Raw genomic sequence first — 18,367 nt, 5'->3', positions numbered from 1 at the left:
GGACAAAGGCCTCTTTCATTGAGCCCCCTGCCCGCAGACCCCCACAACCACCGGCCAGGGTTGCGGGGCTCTGCAGGCAGGGGACTTATCGGAATTTAACAAGGGGGCCCCCAGATCCCGGCCCCCCCCCCCCCAACTATTTGAATGAGTATGGGGTACATTGTATCCCTAACCCATTCACCAAAAATGTGTAAAAAGTGAGTAAAGACACAACACGAGTTTTTGACAAATAAAAAAACAATGTCCTCCAATGTAGGACCCGGAAAAAGAAAAAAAAAAGCTCCGCTCGCGCCTAAGGCTCCCGCCGTCTTTCTGCTCCGCCATCTGACACTTCTTAATAAGCCAAGGGTAGCACCGCCCCCTGTGACGTTGGCGGCCCAGCTTGCACCAGTCGATGATGTCATGGGGGGGGGGGGGAACCCCGCTGACAGCTGATGATTCATCGGTTGTTAAGGACGCGGCGGCCGGCTTCCCGGCCACTCCTTAACCGCTTCAGCCTCGGAAGATTTTACCCCCTTCCTGACCAGAGCACTTTTTACGATTCGGCACTGCGTCGCTTTAACTGACAAATGCGCGGTCGTGCGACGCTGTGCCCAAACAAAATTGATGTCCCTTTTTCCCCACAAATAGAGCTTTCTTTTTGGTGGTATTTGATCACCTCGGCGGTTTTTATTTTTTGCACTAAAAACAAAACAAGAGCGACAATTTAAAAAAAAAACACAATATTTTTTATTTTTTGCTATAATAAATATCCCCCAAAAATATATATAAATAAAACGATTTTTTCCTCAGTTTAGCCCGATACGTATTCTTCTACATATTTTTGGTAATAAAAAATCGCAATAAGCGTATATTGATTGGTTTGCGCAAAAGTTATAGCGTCTACAAAATACGGGATAGATTTATGGCATTTTTATTTATTTTTTTTTTACTAGTGGCGGCGATCTGCGATCTTTATCGGGACTGCGACATTATGGCGGACACATCAGACAAATTTGACATTTTTGGGACCATTGGCATTTATACAGCGATCAGAGCTATAAAAATGCATTGATTACTGTAAAAATGTCACTGGCAGGGAAGGGGTTAACACTAGTGGCGATCAAGGGGTTAATTGTGTTCCCTCAGTTTGTGTTCTAACTGAAGGGGGAGGGGACTGTGTAGGGGAGATGACAGATCGGTGTTCATACTCTGTACGAACAGACGATCTGTCACTTCTCCCCTCAGAGAACCAGAAACTGTGTGTTTACACACACAGATCCCAGTTCTCCGTGTGCCCGGAGCGATCGCGGGAGCCCGGCAGTGATTGCGACCGCCGGGCACTCGCATTGGCTCCGTGGGCAAGCAGGGGGCGCAGGCGCGCCCCTAGTGGACAAAAAAGGGAACCCACGTAACATGACGGCGGTTCACGCAGGCGAGCCATGTTGCCGCTGTATAACTGCGGCGGCTGGTCGACAATCGGTTAAGGAAAAAGAAAAAAACCCCATAAACAGCATGTAAAAACGCATCAAAAACGCAACACTAGCATTTTTGGTGCGGGTCCATTGAAGATATTGCACGCAATCTGCTACAGGAAAAAAGTCCCTGACCCTTTCCAAAACCACACCGGCTGAAAAACGCATAGTTGTGAGCGTGTACCATAGATACCATACCATAAATGGACTGTAGTGTGTTTTTTGCTGAGCTACAGGTCTGTCTAAGCAAGTCGGACCTCTGCAGAAAGACCACTGCTTCCACACAGAGAGCAAGGGTCCTTCTCTGCAACCTGCTGGCAAGGGGACAGGCTTTTCTCCTCAGGCTGTGGCTACTTTCTAAAGAAAACTAGCTGTAAGACTTTACACGCCTTTCGTTTTTGATGCCCCTGGAATGTATTTAGGTGACTGAACATGAAAGTTCAGTTTGGCTTTAACCTCTTGCTGCCCATGTAGTGCGCATGTGTTGGGGTGAGGAGGGTGGGCTTTAAAACCCAAATGTCACACGTATTTATTCATGGGCGGCCAAAGTTTCTGTGCTGATAGCGAACACACTGCACGTTTCCAGCATGGTGACTGAGCTGTCATTGACAGCTCCCTGGCTCTAGTAATGTGATTGGCTGTCAGGGTGGTCACATGTTCTGGAGCCGGTCCCGCTGACTCCCAATCATGTTACCACTGTGACTGCCAATCATAGTAGTCACATGTAGCCCCCTTGCCCTAAACAGGGGCCACTATGTCGATTTAGTTTTTGGCTGGGCCGTAGTTAGCTCAGACTGATTGTATAGTTTTTCACTTGGTTTTTTTCCTAAGCGTAAGTTTAAGGTTGTGATTTCTCGCTGTCGCCAGTAGATGTCACTGGTGCCACTGGTCACAGTATGAGATTTCACAACCAAAACTAAGTTATGAATATTTATATTTCCTTTAGCCAATCTAGTAGGAGGATTATGGCACTGGTGCATGCTGGAGGAGGATATAAATATCTGGGACTGGCCATGCGCTCGCTCTCTTCCCCTGGGCTGAGGCCTAGGGGGGCACTGCAGGATGGAGCTCTGCTGTTTGGCCCAATAGCCTGTTTTGGGGCCTAACGTGTGCTGAAGTGGTCCTGAAGCTGTCCTGCCTGGTGTGGAGGAAGCTCTGCCAAGGAGGAGACCTAGGGGGAGGCCCCTTGCTGGATAGAGCCAGGAAGAAGGCTGGTCTCTCAGAAGAGGCTGGTGACTCACTTGGAGGACGCACTGAAATTCCTGGAACGTGCTTACAGTGTTGCTGGGTCAGCTTAAAGGTTCTGACACTGTGAAGCTGAACATTGACCCGGAGGAGTCTGATCTGCTACGGGATCTGGGATCCCTAACCCTCAGAAGATGTATTCCGCCACTGCTGGTGGGGTCACCACAAGTCACATGCAGGCACCTGAAAAACTGGAATCGGTATTGCAGCTCTTTCTGCAGCTCCTGGTCCAGCTTGTTCTGGAAGAACTCTTTCCGGTCCACCACCAGGAACTCCGTGTCTTCCATGCAGACCACCGTGGCGTTCCTCCTCAGGCCTTTCAGGAGAGCCACTTCCTAAAAAAAGGAAGAAAAGTATGCCTTGCTTATCAACAGGTGGATTTACTATAAAACTTTAGTGTTTAGGCGTACTTACATGCGTTTACAGGCATTTAGGTGTGTCGCCATTTTTTCTACTCAAACGCTCCTCTCCTGAACGCACAAGTGATGGTTTTTTTCAGCCTCTAAGCACTCCTCTTCTAATATACCTGTAGATGCCCACGTATGCATGGTCACGTACAGTAGTGTATTTAGGTTTTGTGTTGCCCTAGGCCTTACTAAACTTGTGCACCCCCTAATTTAAATATGACCCACCCCTTCCTGTCAAGGCCACACCCCTTGCTGTTTAAGACCCGCCCTGAAATTTTCGAGTGGGGACACTAGTTCCGAGGACCCGTGGGGGGCAATGGATTCCCTTAATTTGCATAGATTTCCTCTCACTTCCTGTTTGGCTATGGGGCAGGAAGTGAAGGGAAATCTCTGCAATGGGACAAGGATGGTAAAAAATAAACTGACAGGGGCTATAACACTCCCTTACTCTTTCCAAAATGAAAAAAAAAAAAAAGTGTTGCCTATAGTTCTACTTTAAGCACAAATTTCGGATAGTTTTATGGAGAGGACTAAAAAGATATAACCATGCCAATGGTGCAGCAGAAAACATATAGCACAGTGAGGAAGGTTTGTGGTCCAGGATAATAGGACAGTCAAAATGCTAGCCACCCGCATACCGGAAGCAGTGCGGCCGCTTTATGGGGACGCTAGACTTATTTGCCTCTCAGCCCAGTCCACCCCATAAGACTGTCACTACACTAACAGCGCAAGCCGACGGGGACTCTTTCTGTGCTGCCCCCCCTGTAGAGTGCTGCCCTAGGCCTGGGCCTTGTCGGCCTAGGCCAGGATACAGTGTTGGTCACGTAGAGAAGTGTTTACAGACTGGAAAAAAAGTCACATACTTGTAAAAATGGCATTGCTTAGGCCCAGCATGAGGCCTTAAGACTGAGGACGGGGAAGGATTGAGGACTCTGATGTGATGGTGGGGACGGATTCAGAACTCTAATGTGATGGTGGGGGGGTGGACTGAGGACTCTGATTTGAAGGTAGGGAGGGATTGAGGACTCTGACATGAAGGGGGGGAGGAATTAAGCACTCTGATGTGAAGGTGGGGGGAGACTGAGGACTCTTATGTGAAGGTGGGGGGGAGACTGAGGACTCTTATGTGAAGGTGGGGGGAGACTGAGGACTCTTATGTGAAGGTGGGGGGAGACTGAGGACTCTTATGTGAAGGTGGGGGGGAGACTGAGGACTCTGATGTGAAGGTGGGGGGAGACTGAGGACTCTTATGTGAAGGTGGGGGGAGACTGAGGACTCTGATGTGAAGGGTGGGGGGGGGATTGAGGACTCTGATTTGAAGGTAGGGAGGGATTGAGGACTCTGACATGAAGGGGGGGAGGAATTGAGCACTCTGATGTGAAGGTGGGGGGAGACTGAGGACTCTGATGTGAAGGTGGGGGGAGACTGAGGACTCTTATGTGAAGGTGGGGGGGAGACTGAGGACTCTGATGTGAAGGGTGGGGGGGGATTGAGGACTTTGATGTGAAGGGTGGGGGGGGGGATTGAGGACTCTGATGTGAAGATGTGGAGGGATTGAGGACTCTTATGTGAAGGTGGGGGGGGACTGAGGACTTTGATGTGAAGGGTGGGGGGGGGGACTGAGGACTTTGATGTGAAGGGTGGGGGGGGGGACTGAGGACTCTGATGTGAAGATGTGGAGGGATTGAGGACTCTTATGTGAAGGTGGGGGGGGGGACTGAGGACTTTGATGTGAAGGGTGGGGGGGGGGACTGAGGACTTTGATGTGAAGGGTGGGGGGGGGGGGACTGAGGACTCTGATGTGAAGATGTGGAGGGATTGAGGACTCTTATGTGAAGGTGGGGGGGGGACTGAGGACTTTGATGTGAAGGGTGGGGGGGGGACTGAGGACTTTGATGTGAAGGGTGGGGGGGAGGGGACTGAGGACTTTGATGTGAAGGGTGGGGGGGTGGGGGGGACTGAGAACTTTGATGTGAAGGGTGGGGGGTGGGGGGGACTGAGGACTTTGATGTGAAGGTGGAGGTAAGACTCTGATGTTAAGGTGGGGAGGAACTGAGGACTCTGATGTAAAGGTGGGGGGGGGGGCTGAGGACTCTAATGTAAAGGTGGGGGGGGGGGCTGAGGACTCCACCACCAAACACGACTACTGCAGGTCCATAGGGCTGCCTCACATCCGCCTGTCAACTGTGTCCAATGCATGCGATTGCAGAGTCGTAGTGTGGCATTTAAAGGGTTAAACCAGTCGGTGAGGAAGTGACATACAGAAGCCCCTCCCATCTTACCACTTCCAAAAGGTCTTGTAGTTCAGTACCAGGGACAGAGCTTACCCCAAAGCTGGCCCCTTTGTGGAGCAGGATGGGTTCGGGGTCCAGAAGGGCGCTGGTGCCGTCTTCATCCTGCGTGATGGCGATGACCCCGGAGAACACAAAGTAGAAGCTGTCACCTCGGTGTCCCTTTCGCACAATGACTCTCCCGCGTCCGAACCTGCAGAGAAACAATTGCCGTCATTCCGGATCGTCTATTGGACAGAGAACAGATCAATGCTGAGCTGATCATTAGATCCCTATCGCTGGGAGGAGGATGAATCCCCCGACACCAAAGTCTTCCCAACAACCATAGAAGTGACACCCAGCACCAACACCTGTCCAGACTTTATTCTATTTTGTTCTTTTTTTATTCTATTCCTTTATTTTCTATTCTATTTTATTCTGTTATTTTTTTTTCTATTCAATTTTGTTCTGTTTTACTCTATTCTTTTCTATTCTATTCTTTTATTTCTATTCCTTTATTATTAATATTATTATTATTATTATACAGTATTTATATAGCGCCAACAGTTTGCCCAGCACTTTACAACATGAGGGCAGACAGTACAGTTTTCTAATTTAATTTTCTACTCTATTTTGTTCTGTTTTACTCTATTCTATTATTTTCTTTTCTATTCTATTCCTTTTTTATTAATAATAATATTATTATTATTCAGAATTTATATAGCGCCAACAGTTTCCGCAGCGCTTTACAACACAAGGGCAGACAGTACAGTTACAATCCAAATCAATACAGGAGGAATCAGAGGGGCCTGTTCGTTTGAGCTTGACCTTTATTTTTTATTCTATTCCTTTATTTTCTATTCTATTTTTTTCCATTCTTTTATTTTGTATTCTATTCTGTTTTACTCTATTATATTCCTTTATTTTCTATTCTATTATTTTCTATTCTATTATAATCTTTTCTGTTTTATTCCTTTATTTTCTATTCTGTTCTTTTTTATTCTATTCCTTTATTTTCTATTCTATTTTGTTCTGTTCTACTCTATTCTATTTTTTTATTTTCTATTCTTTTCCTTTATTATTAATAATAATATTGTTATTATTATACAGTATTTATATAGTGCCAACAGTTTGCGCAGCGCTTTACAACATTAAGGAAAACAGTACAGTTACAATCCAAATCAATATAGGAGGAATCAGGGGGCCCTGTTTGTTTGAGCTTGACTTTTATTTTCTATTCTATTTTTTTCCATTCTTTTATTTTGTATTTATGTTCCGTTTTACTCTAGTATATTATTTTATTTTCTATTCTATTATATTCTTTCCTATTTTATTCCTTTATTTTCTATTCTGTTCTTTTTTTATTCCATTGTATTCCTTTATTTTCTATTCTATTTTATTCTGTTCTTTTATTTTCTATTCTACTTTGTTCTGTTTTACTCTATTCTATTATTTTATTTTCTATTCTATTCCTTTATTATTAATAATAATATTATTATTAAACAGAATTTATACAGCGCCAACAGTTTCCGCAGCGCTTTACAATGTGAGGGCAGACAGTACAGTTACAATCTAAATCAATATAGGAGGGATCAGAGGGCCCTGCTCCTTTGAGCTTACCTTTATTTTTTATTCTATTCTTTTCCATTCTTTTATTTTGTATTCTGTTCTGTTTTACTCTATTATTTTATTTTATTTTCTATTGTATTATTTTCTGATCTATTATATTCTTTTCTATTTTATTCCTTTATTTTCTATTTTCTTCTTTTTTTACTCTATTTTAATCCTTGATTTTCTATTCTGTTCTTTTTTTATTCTATTCTATTCCTTTATTTTCTATTCTATTTTGTTCTGTTTTACTCTATTCTATTATTTTCTATTCTATTCTATTATTTCCTATTTTTTTCCTTTATTTTCTATTCTGTTCTTTTATTTTCTATTCTATTTTGTTCTTTTTTACTCTATTCTATTATTTTCTTTTCTATTATATTCCTTTTCCTTATTATTAATAATATTATTATTATTATTATACGAGATTTATATAGTGCCAACAATTTGCGCAGCGCTTTACAACGTTAGTGAAGACAGTACAGTTATAATCCAAATCAATACAGAAGGAATCAGAGGGGCCTGTTCGTTTGAGCTTGACCTTTATTTTTTATTCTATCCCTTTATTTTCTTTTGTATTTTTTTCCATTCTTTTATTTTGCATTCTGTTCTATTTTACTCTATTATATTATTTTCTATTCTATTTTTTTGTATTCAATCCTATTCTATTCTTTTCTATTTCATTCCTTCATTTTCTATTCTATTGCATTGTCTTCTGAAATTCGAATTCGATTAGAAAATTATCCGAATTTTGTCCGCAATTTTAGTTTTTCGGTATTTTGGATTTATTTTCAAATTCGTTACTATTGTAATTCTGAATTGCGGATACATCCGAATTCCTGAATTACAGAAAATTTGTCCCAATTTTCAATTTGGAATGAAATGCTGCCCCCCCCCCCCCACTACTGGTTGTTGCCGCATTGGTTCATGGTGAGTGAGCGGCGGCCCTGTACTGACTTGCGGTAATACACGACTCGGGCCAGCATGTGCTGCATCTGGGTGCTGTATCGGCGGAAGCTGAGGATCCCCATCATCATACTGCGGATAAAACGAATGTCATGCTCAGAGCGGTCCTCCGGCTTCCGCAGCGCCACCTCTATCGCTTTTTCAGGGAAGGTGAACTATAAATAAAAAAAAAAAAACATAAACAGCGAATGTTTCTGGATGAACCTCAAGAAACAGCAACTGTATCATTTATCAGAAAAGCTACAACTGTTATCATTAACCACTTTGTATCAATTGTAGCCAATTCTGACACTTCGCTACTACATGTAAAAATCAACTCTTTTTTTTCCATTTTTTGCTAGAAAATTACTCTGAGCCCCCCAAACATTATATATATTTTAGCAGAGGCCCTAGAGAATAAAAAGGTGGGTGTTGCGATATTCTGTGTCACGCAGTATTCGCACAGTGATTTTCAAATGCAATTTATTTATTTTTTTTAACCACTTCAGCCCCCCGGAAGGATTTACCCCCTTAACGACCAGGCCATTTTTTTTTTTGCGATACGGCATTACGTCGCTTTAACTGACAATTGCGCAGCTATGCGACTTTGTACCAAAGCAAAATTTGTGCCCCCCCCCTTCCAAATAAAGCTTTCTTTTGGTAGTATTTGATCACCTCTGCGTTTTTTTTTTATTTTTTGCGCTATAAACTAAAAAAAGAGCAACAATTTGAAAAAAAAAAAAAACAATACATATCCAAAATATCCATATTAAAAAAACTAATTTATTCATTAGTTTAGGCCAATATGTATTCTGCTACATATTTTTGGTAAAAAAAAAATATATACAGTATATTGATTGGCTTGCGCAAAAAGTTATAGCGTCTACAAAATTGGGGAAAGATTTAGGGACTTTTTTTTTTTTTTCATTGTTTTTACTAGTAATGGTGGCGATCTGCGATTTTTAGTTGGACTGCGCCATTTTGGTGGACAAATCTGGCACTAAGTGACACTTTTTGGTGACCAGTGACACCAATACAGGGATCAGTGCTATAAAAATACACTGTCACTGTATAAATGTCACTGGCAGGGAAGAGGATAACATTAGGGGGCGATCAAGGGGTTAAGTGTGTCCTAGGGAGGTGCTTTCTAATGCCCCGTACACACGGTTGGATTTTCCGACGGAAAATGTGTGATAGGACCTTGTTGTTGGAAATTCCAACCGTGTGTGGGCTCCATCACACATTTTCCATCGGATTTTCCGACACACAAAGTTTGAGAGCAGGATATAAAATTTTCCGACGACCAAATCCATTGTTGGAAATTCCGATCGTGTGTACACAAATCCGACACACAAAGTGCCACGCATGCTCAGAATAAATAAAGAGATGAAAGCTATTGGCTATTGCCCAGTTTATAGCCCCGACGTACGTGTTTTACGTCACCGCGTTCAGAATGATCGGATTTTCTGACAACTTTGTGTGACCGTGTGTATGCAAGACAAGTTTGAGCCAACATCCATGGATTTTGTTGTCGGAATGTCCGATCAATGTCCGACCGTGTGTACGGGGCATAAGTGTCAGGGGGAGGGCACTGACTGGGGGAGGAGAGAGATCGCTGTTCCTGATCACTAGGAACAGCTGATCTCTCTCTCCTCCCCCTGTCAGAACGGAGATCTGCCTTGTTTACATCGGCAGATCCCCGTTTGCGGTGACATTGAGTCCGCCGGATCTGCGGGCGAGCTCCCGCGATGGGCGCACATGCGCCCGCAGTTCCACATGCACAGACTGACATACAGTTCACAGTATATGCGGAACACAGTCAGCAAGTGGTTAAAAAGACAAAACATAATCGTTACCCCAATTTTTTTTTAGAATGTAAAAGATGATGTTATGCCGAGTAAATAGATACCTGACATGTCATGCTTTAAAATAGCATCTGCCCATCAAATGGCAGCAAACTACGGCGCTTAAAAATCTCCATAGGGGACGCTCTAACCACTTCAGCCCCGGAAGATTTGGCTGCTCAAGGACCAGAGCATTTTTTGCGATACGGCACTGCATTGCTTTAACTGACAATTGCGCGGTCGTGCGATTCTGTACCCAAACAAAATTGATGTCCTTTTTTCCCCACAAATAGAGCTTTCTTTTGGTGGTATTTGATCACCTCTGCGGTTTTTATTTTTTGTGCTATCAACAAAAAAAAGAGCGATCTGCGATTTTTATTGTGACTGCGACATTATGGCGGACACATCGGACACTCTCAACACATTTTTGGGACGACTGACAATTATACAGCGATCAGTGCTATAAAAAAATGCGTTGATTACTGTGTAAATGTTACTGGCAGGGAAGGGGTTACCACTAGGGGGCGATCAAGGGGTTAAGTGTGTTCCCTGACTGTGTGTTCTAACTGTAGTGGGGAGGGGACTGACTAGAGGAGAAGACAGATCGTTGTTCCTAGCTAGTAGGAACTCACGATCTGTCTCTCCTCACAGAACAGAACAGGAATTTGTATGTTTACACACACACACACACACACGTTCCTGCTCTGCCTCTTGTGCCTGAGTTTGCTCGTGGGCGGCGGTCATCACGACCCCTGCAGTGCAGCTTGTGCGCGCATCTACTAGCCCACTTAAAGGAGCCGACGTATAGCTACGACGGCTTGCGGGAACGTGCCGACCTGCCGCAGTATAATGACGGCGGCTGGTCAGCAAGCGGTTAAACATCTTTACAAGTTACCAGTTTAGAGCTACAGAGGGGGTCCAGTGCTAGAATTATTGCTCTCGCTCTAACGATCACGACAATACCTCACATGTGTGGTGCGATCACCGTTTACAGTAACATATGCATACGCATACGCATTTGCGCGTCGGTGCTTTCAATTTTTCTTTATTATTATTATTTATTTTATTTATTATTTTGTTATTACTTTTAAATTATTATTATGTATTTTATACAACACTTTATTTCTTACACTCTTTTTTTGGATTAGCTTTATTGCTATAACAAGGGATGAACAATGTGACAGCATGGGCCAAGACAGGTCCTCTTCATGGAGAGATCGATTAGACCCCAGATCCCTCCTCTGGCCTCCAATGCAGACGACCAGACACAGATCAGTCTGATTGGCTGCTTTCCCGGCTGCTAACATAGTCGTCGCTCCCGGTTTCCGGGGGTCACAGAGAGAGAGGAACAACGTCCGCCGGTCGCATCGCTCCCGATCTCTGCGATTGGACGGTAGAGCCCAGGTGAGGCGGGAGGAGTGGGGGTGGGACCCCTTTCCGCCACCCGCAGAAGTGATCGAGTGGCTATTTAGCCAATCAAATCACTCCTGCTATAAAGGGAAGCGTCAGCTGAAAATGTTCATACCAGGATGATGCCTGTAGGTGCGGAAATCATCCTGGTATAACCATTGCAACCCGAGAACATCTATGGACGTCCTGCGGGTGGCAAATAGTTAAAAAAGCCATCCTTGACCTCTAGTCAGTGGCTTTGCTAAGGCTAAGATGGTTCCATCCGTCTGCTGCAGGCAGGAGAAAGCATATCCTCAGTCTCCTCTTCCCCAGTGATCAGTCTGCAACACTGTATCTTTGTAGCAAGTCACAAGCTGAGAATCTACAACTGAGAATTGAAAATTCTCAACTTGTGACTTGCTACAAAGATAGAGTGTTGCAGACTGATCACTGGGGAAGAGGAGACTGAGGATATGCTTTCTCCTGCCTGCAGCAGACGGATGGGACCATCTTAGCCTAAGCAAAGCCACTGACTAGAGGTCAAGGATGGATTTTTTTAACTGATCTGTGTCAGACATTTTGTGATCACAGCCAAGAACTGAACAGGCACCAGCATTTACAGGAAGGGACATCTCTGAGGCAGCATCTCAGTTCAGATGGTGAATCTGGATCCAGGGACGTAGATAAGGTGGGGGATAGGGGGCCCAAACTGTCAGTGCTGAAGTTGCCGCTCCTGCTGCCAGGGAGGCTCTCCTTATCTCCTCCCTGGCTCCGGTCACACGACACAGCCAAGGGAGGACTTCCCTATACAGCGGAACCTCAGATTGCGAGTAACGCGGTTAACGAGCGTTTCGCAATATGAGCTGTTATTTTTTAAAACCCTGACTCGGTTTGCGAGTGTTTCAAGGCTCTGCGGTGTGCAGTACCGCATTTGGCCAGAGGTGTGGGGGTGCCGGTGACACTCAGGGGCCGTTCGGAACAGCCGCTTGGAAATACTCAGAAACACTCGGAAATACTCCATTTCCGAGCCTTTCTGAGGGTTTCCATGTGCATCCAAGTGGTCTCTGAGTATTTCCGATTATCCCCACCCCACCTCTGGCCACATGCGGTATTGCATGCAATAGAAGTCAACGTGGAACAAATTATCTTCGTTTCCATTGACTTCTATGGGGGAAACTCGCTTTGATATACGAGTGCTTTAGATTACAAGCATTCTCCTGGAATGGATTGTACTCGTAATCCGAGGTTCCACTGTACTCAAAAATACCTGGTTGAACTGGTGAGTCTGTTTTATGGAGGAGGAACTTGTAGGAGGAGGAGGGACTTGTGGGGAGAGATGTACTGGGGGGAAGAAATGTGTAGTGGGGGAGGGAGGGGCGTTGTGTCCTGGGGGGGGGAGGGGACTGCACTGGAGGGATCTGTACTTGAGGGAGGAATGTGTACTGGGGAGCAGCTGTACTGGAAGAAGGGCAATGTGTACTGGGGGGGGGGATCTGTATTGGGGGATGTAGTAGGGGAGGAGATGTGCACTGGGGGGGGATCTGTATTGGGGGGGGATGTAGTAGGGGAGAAGATGTGTACTGGGGGAAGATTTGTAATGGAGGGAGCTGTATTAGAAGGAGGGATGTGTACTGGGGGGGGGGGTCTGTATTGAGGGGGGGGGGTGTAGTAGGGGAGGAGATGTGTACTGGGGGAAGATTTGTAATGGAGGGAGCTGTATTAGAAGGGGGGATGTGTACTGGGGGGGGGTATCTGTATTGGGGGGGTGTAGTAGGGGAGGAGATGTGTGCTGGGGGGGATCTGTATTGAGGGGGGGGGATGTAGTAGGGGAGGAGATGTGTACTGGGGGAAGATTTGTAATGGAGGGAGCTGTATTAGAAGGAGGGATGTGTACTGGGGGGGATCTGTATTGAGGGGGGGGGATGTAGTAGGGGAGGAGATGTGTACTGGGGGAAGATTTGTAATGGAGGGAGCTGTATTAGATGGAGGGATGTGTACTGGGGGGGTCTGTATTGAGGGGGGGGGGTGTAGTAGGGGAGGAGATGTGTACTGGGGGAAGATTTGTAATGGAGGGAGCTGTATTAGAAGGGGGGATTTGTGTACTGGGGGGGGGGGATCTGTATTGGGGGGGATGTAGTAGGGGAGGAGATGTGTACTGGGGGAAGATTTGTAATGGAGGGAGCTGTATTAGAAGGGGGGATGTGTACTGGGGGGGGGGGGGGGTAATCTGTATTGGGGGGGGGGGTGTAGTAGGGGAGGAGATGTGTACTGGGGGAAGATTTGTAATGGAGGGAGCTGTATTAGAAGGGGGGATTTGTGTACTCTGGGGGGGGATCTGTATTGGGGGGGATGTAGTAAGGGAGGAGATGTGTACTGGGGGAAGATTTGTAATGGAGGGAGCTGTATTAGAAGGGGGGATGTGTACGGGGGGGTATCTGTATTGAGGGGGGGGATGCAGTAGGGGAGGAGATGTGTACTGGGGAAAGATTTGTAATGGAGGGAGCTGTATTAGAAGGGGGGATGTGCACTGGGGGGGGATCTGTATTGAGGGGAGATGTAGTAGGGGAGGAGATGTGTACTGGGGGAAGATTTGTAATGGAGGGAGCTGTATTAGATGGAGGGATGTGTACTGGGGGGGTCTGTATTGAGGGGGGGGGGTGTAGTAGGGGAGGAGATGTGTACTGGGGGAAGATTTGTAATGGAGGGAGCTGTATTAGAAGGGGGGATTTGTGTACTGGGGGGGGGGGATCTGTATTGGGGGGGATGTAGTAGGGGAGGAGATGTGTACTGGGGGAAGATTTGTAATGGAGGGAGCTGTATTAGAAGGGGGGATGTGTACTGGGGGGGGGGGGGGGTAATCTGTATTGGGGGGGGGGGTGTAGTAGGGGAGGAGATGTGTACTGGGGGAAGATTTGTAATGGAGGGAGCTGTATTAGAAGGGGGGATTTGTGTACTCTGGGGGGGGATCTGTATTGGGGGGGATGTAGTAAGGGAGGAGATGTGTACTGGGGGAAGATTTGTAATGGAGGGAGCTGTATTAGAAGGGGGGATGTGTACGGGGGGGTATCTGTATTGAGGGGGGGGATGCAGTAGGGGAGGAGATGTGTACTGGGGAAAGATTTGTAATGGAGGGAGCTGTATTAGAAGGGGGGATGTGTACTGGGGGGGGTATCTGTATTGGGGGGGGGGGGGTGTAGTAGGGGAGGAGATGTGTACTGGGGAAAGATTTGTAATAGAGGGAGCTGTATTAGAAGGGGGGATGTGTACGGGGGGGTATCTGTATTGAGGGGGGGATGCAGTAGGGGAGGAGATGTGTACTGGGGAAAGATTTGTAATGGAGGGAGCTGTATTAGAAGGGGGGATGTGTACTGGGGGGGGAATCTGTATTGGGGGGGATGTAGTAGGGGAGGAGATGTGTACTGGGGGAAGATTTGTAATAGAGGGAGCTGTATTAGAAGGGGGATGTGTACTGGGGGGGTATCTGTATTGGGGGGGTGTAGTAGGGGAGGAGATGTGTACTGGGGGAAGATTTGTAATAGAGGGAGCTGTATTAGAAGGGGGATGTGTACTGGGGGGGTATCTGTATTGGGGGGGGGTGTAGTAGGGGACAAGATGTGTACTGGGGGAAGATTTGTAATGAAGGGAGCTGTATTAGAAGGAGGGATGTGTACTGGGGGGTATCTGTATTGGGGGGGGGGTGTAGTAGGGGAGGAGATGTGTACTGGGGAAAGATTTGTAATGGAGGGAGCTGTATTAGAAGGAGGGATGTGTACTGGGGGGTATCTGTATTGGGGGGGGGGGTGTAGTAGGGGAGGAGATGTGTACTGGGGAAAGATTTGTAATGGAGGGAGCTGTATTAGAAGGGGAGTGTATACTGGGGAGAGATCTCGATTGGAGGGAGTCATATTGGGGGGGAGGTGTGTACTGGGTGGGGGAGCTCTGTACTAGAGAGGAACTATATTGGAGGGAGGAGATGTGTAGGGGGGGAGATCTGTATTGGGGGGAGTTGTACTAGGGGGGAGGGGTGTGTACTTTGGGGGAGATTTGTTTTGGGGGAGCTGTACTGGGGGGGAGGGATGTGTACTGAGGAGAAGCTGTACTGGAGAGAAAAGATGAGTACTTAGTGGGAGATCGGTATTGAGGGGAGCTGTACTGGGGGAAGAGATGTGTATTGGGGGAGATGTACTGGGTAAAGGTGTTGTGTACTGGGGGAGAATGTGTACTGGGAGGGCTATACTGGGGGAAAGATGTATACCCTGGAGGAGGGGTATGTACTTGGGGGGGGGAGATTTGTATTGGGGGGAGCTGTATTAGGGGGAGAGATGTGTACTGAAGAGAAGCTGTACTGGAGGGGAAAGATAAGTACTTAGAGGGGAGAGATGTGTATTGGGGGGGAGCTGTACTGGGGAAAGGTGTTGTGTACTGGGGGAGAGAGAGGGGGAGCCATATTGGGGGGAGAGATGTGTGCTGGGCAAAATCTGTATTGGGGAGGAGCTGTACTGGAGGGGGGAATGTGTACTGGGGGGAGTCTTATTGGGGGGTGAAATGAGTACTAGAGAGATCTGTATTAGGGGGAGCTGTACTGGAGGTGGGAGATGTGTACTGGGGGAGATCTGTATTAGGGGGAGTTCTACTGGAGGTGAGAGATGTGTGCTGGGGGGAGAAATGTGTAAATATATGAAGTGCAGCGCTGGACAGGTAAATTAAAGTGTTATCAAAATAAATTAATAAGATACTAATAAAATAGTGTAAAACAGTGATAGAAAATCGACACTTCATACAAGTAAATATTCTTGAAATACCAACTGAAATAGTGAAATGGTTCAAAGAAAACAGTAAAAGTCCACAAAAAAATGTCCAAAAATGATTGTATATGTAAAAAAGTGTAAAGAATCCAAATGCGATGCTCCAACTTAATAGTGCTGCCCGTCACCAAGTGAAAAAAAAAGGAGGCTTACCAGAAAGCCTGCGACCGCCCTTACTCAGGGGGGTCAATACAGGCTTAGTAGATCACCACAGCAATCACGACAGGATCCTAGCTGGTGGTCCCCGGATCTCCTTCCTCCTTTCCGGATATATCATTAATAGCAGCACTGAATGCTCTAGAGAGCGTGGTGACAGGATACCTCGGAACAGCGAGCACTCCAGCAGGGCTAAAACATATCAAAGAGAAGAAGGGACTCCCATAGTGTAGAATGCCAAATTGGTTTATTTAAAAATTAGCAGATAAGTACTGCATAAATATCACAAATAAAGAGGAAAAAAATCCAGCAAGAATCTGAACAGGAATAAAAAAGGCGTCACCGCCGTTTAAAATTGAATCGCGCATGTGCGATGCAAGTTCACGTTGTGACCCTACGGCCGTTTCGTCACAACTGACGTCATCAGGGGTACACAATCGCGCACGCGCATTAAAGCGGAGTTCCACACAAAAATGGAACTTCCTCTTTTCGGAACCCTCCCCCCCTCCGGTGTCACATTTGGCACCTTTCAGGGGGGAGGGGGTGCAAATACCTGTCAAAGACAGGTATTTGCACCTACTTCCGGCATAGACTCCCATGGGAGTCTATGCTTCTTCCTGTCCCGACCGCGCTGTCTGCTGGGAACACACAGCTCCCAGCAGAAAGCGGGGACCACTAGGGACGCGCAGCGCGACTCGCACATGCGCAGTAGGGAACCGGGAAGTGAAGCTGCAACGCTTCACTTCCTGATTCCCTCACCTAGGATGGCGGCGGCAGCTGCCGAGAACCGAGCGGGTTCTCGGCGTCCCCTGCCGACAACGCTGGACCCCGGGACAGGTAAGTGGCAATGTATTAAAAGTCAGCAGCTGCAGTATTTGTAGCTGCTGGCTTTTAATATTTTTTTTTTTGGCGGTGTGGGTGAACCCCCGCTTTAAATAGCCGAACGGCGCTTTGTGAAGCACTGCTATTGGCTAAGACAATAGCGGTGCTTCACAAAGCGCCGTTCGGCTATTTAATGCGCATGCGCGATTGCGTACCCCTGATGACCTCAGTTGTGACGAAACGGCCGTAGGGTCACAACGTGAACTCGCATCGCGCATGCGCAATTCAATTTTAAACGGCGGTGAAGCCTTTTTTATTCCTGTTCAGATTCTTGCTGGATTTTTTTCCTCTTTATTTGTGATATTTATGCAGTACTTATCTGCTAATTTTTAAATAAACCAATTTGGCATTCTACACTATGGGAGTCCCTTCTTCTCTTTGATATGTTTTAGCCCTGCTGGAGTGCTCGCTGTTCCGAGGTATCCTGTCACCACGCTCTCTAGAGCATTCAGTGCTGCTATTAATGATATATCCGGAAAGGAGGAAGGAGATCCGGGGACCACCAGCTAGGATCATGTCGTGATTGCTGTGGTGATCTACTAAGCCTGTATTGACCCCCCTGAGTAAGGGCGGTCGCAGGCTTTCTGGTAAGCCTCCATTTTTTTTTCACTTGGTGACGGGCAGCACTATTAAGTTGGAGCATCGCATTTGGATTCTTTACACTTTTTTACCTATACAATCATTTTTGGACATTTTTTTGTGGACTTTTACTGTTTTCTTTGAACCATTTCACTATTTTAGTTGATATTTCAAGAATATTTACTTGTATGAAGTGTTGATTTTCTATCACTGTTTTACACTATTTTATTAGTATCTTATTAATTTATTTTGATAAAACTTTAATTTACTTGTCCAGCGCTGCACTTCATATATTTACACGTTTCTTCTTTGCCCTTATATCAGGGTTATAGTGCTTAGCAGCAGGACTTCCATCACGGTAGATTTAATTCACAACACATACTTAATTTCATTGTACATGCACCTAGCTCAATTCTTTTTTTGTTTTTATTTCTGGGGGGAGAAATGTGTACTGGGGGAGATCTGTATTAGGGGGAGCTGTACTGGAGGTGGGAGATGTGTACTGGGGGGGGGGGGGAGAAATGTGTACTGGGGGAGATCTGTATTAGGGGGAGCTGTACTGGAGGTGGGAGATGTGTACTGGGGGGGGGGGGGGAGAAATGTGTACTGGGGGAGATCTGTATTAGGGGGAGCTGTACTGGAGGTGGGAGATGTGTACTGGGGGGGGGGGGAGAAATGTGTACTGGGGGAGATCTGTATTAGGGGGAGCTGTACTGGAGGTGGGAGATGTGTACTGGGGGGGGGGATGTGTACTGGGGGAGATCTGTATTAGGGGTGCTGTGC

The 18,367-nt window shown here is 46.3% G+C and overlaps 1 protein-coding gene across 1 annotated transcript in view; it reads right to left on the bottom strand.

Moving 5' to 3' along the window:
- Window positions 1–18,367, bottom strand: part of LOC141145627 (cyclic nucleotide-binding domain-containing protein 2-like) — a 72,766-nt gene that overhangs the window by 44,179 nt on the left and 10,220 nt on the right. The window contains exons 5-7 of the mRNA XM_073632457.1: window positions 7,942–8,105; window positions 5,434–5,590; window positions 2,883–3,034 (exon numbers count right to left, since the gene is read on the bottom strand). Coding sequence (XP_073488558.1) covers window positions 2,883–3,034; window positions 5,434–5,590; window positions 7,942–8,105 — 473 coding nt within the window. The remainder of the gene's footprint in view (window positions 1–2,882; window positions 3,035–5,433; window positions 5,591–7,941; window positions 8,106–18,367) is intronic.

This window comes from Aquarana catesbeiana, linkage group LG05 (genome assembly GCF_042186555.1).
Source record: "Aquarana catesbeiana isolate 2022-GZ linkage group LG05, ASM4218655v1, whole genome shotgun sequence".
Classification (NCBI taxonomy): domain Eukaryota; kingdom Metazoa; phylum Chordata; class Amphibia; order Anura; family Ranidae; genus Aquarana; species Aquarana catesbeiana.
The sequence above is the reverse complement of the archived record's forward strand: the minus strand, read 5'-3'. Positions and strand labels throughout refer to the sequence as shown.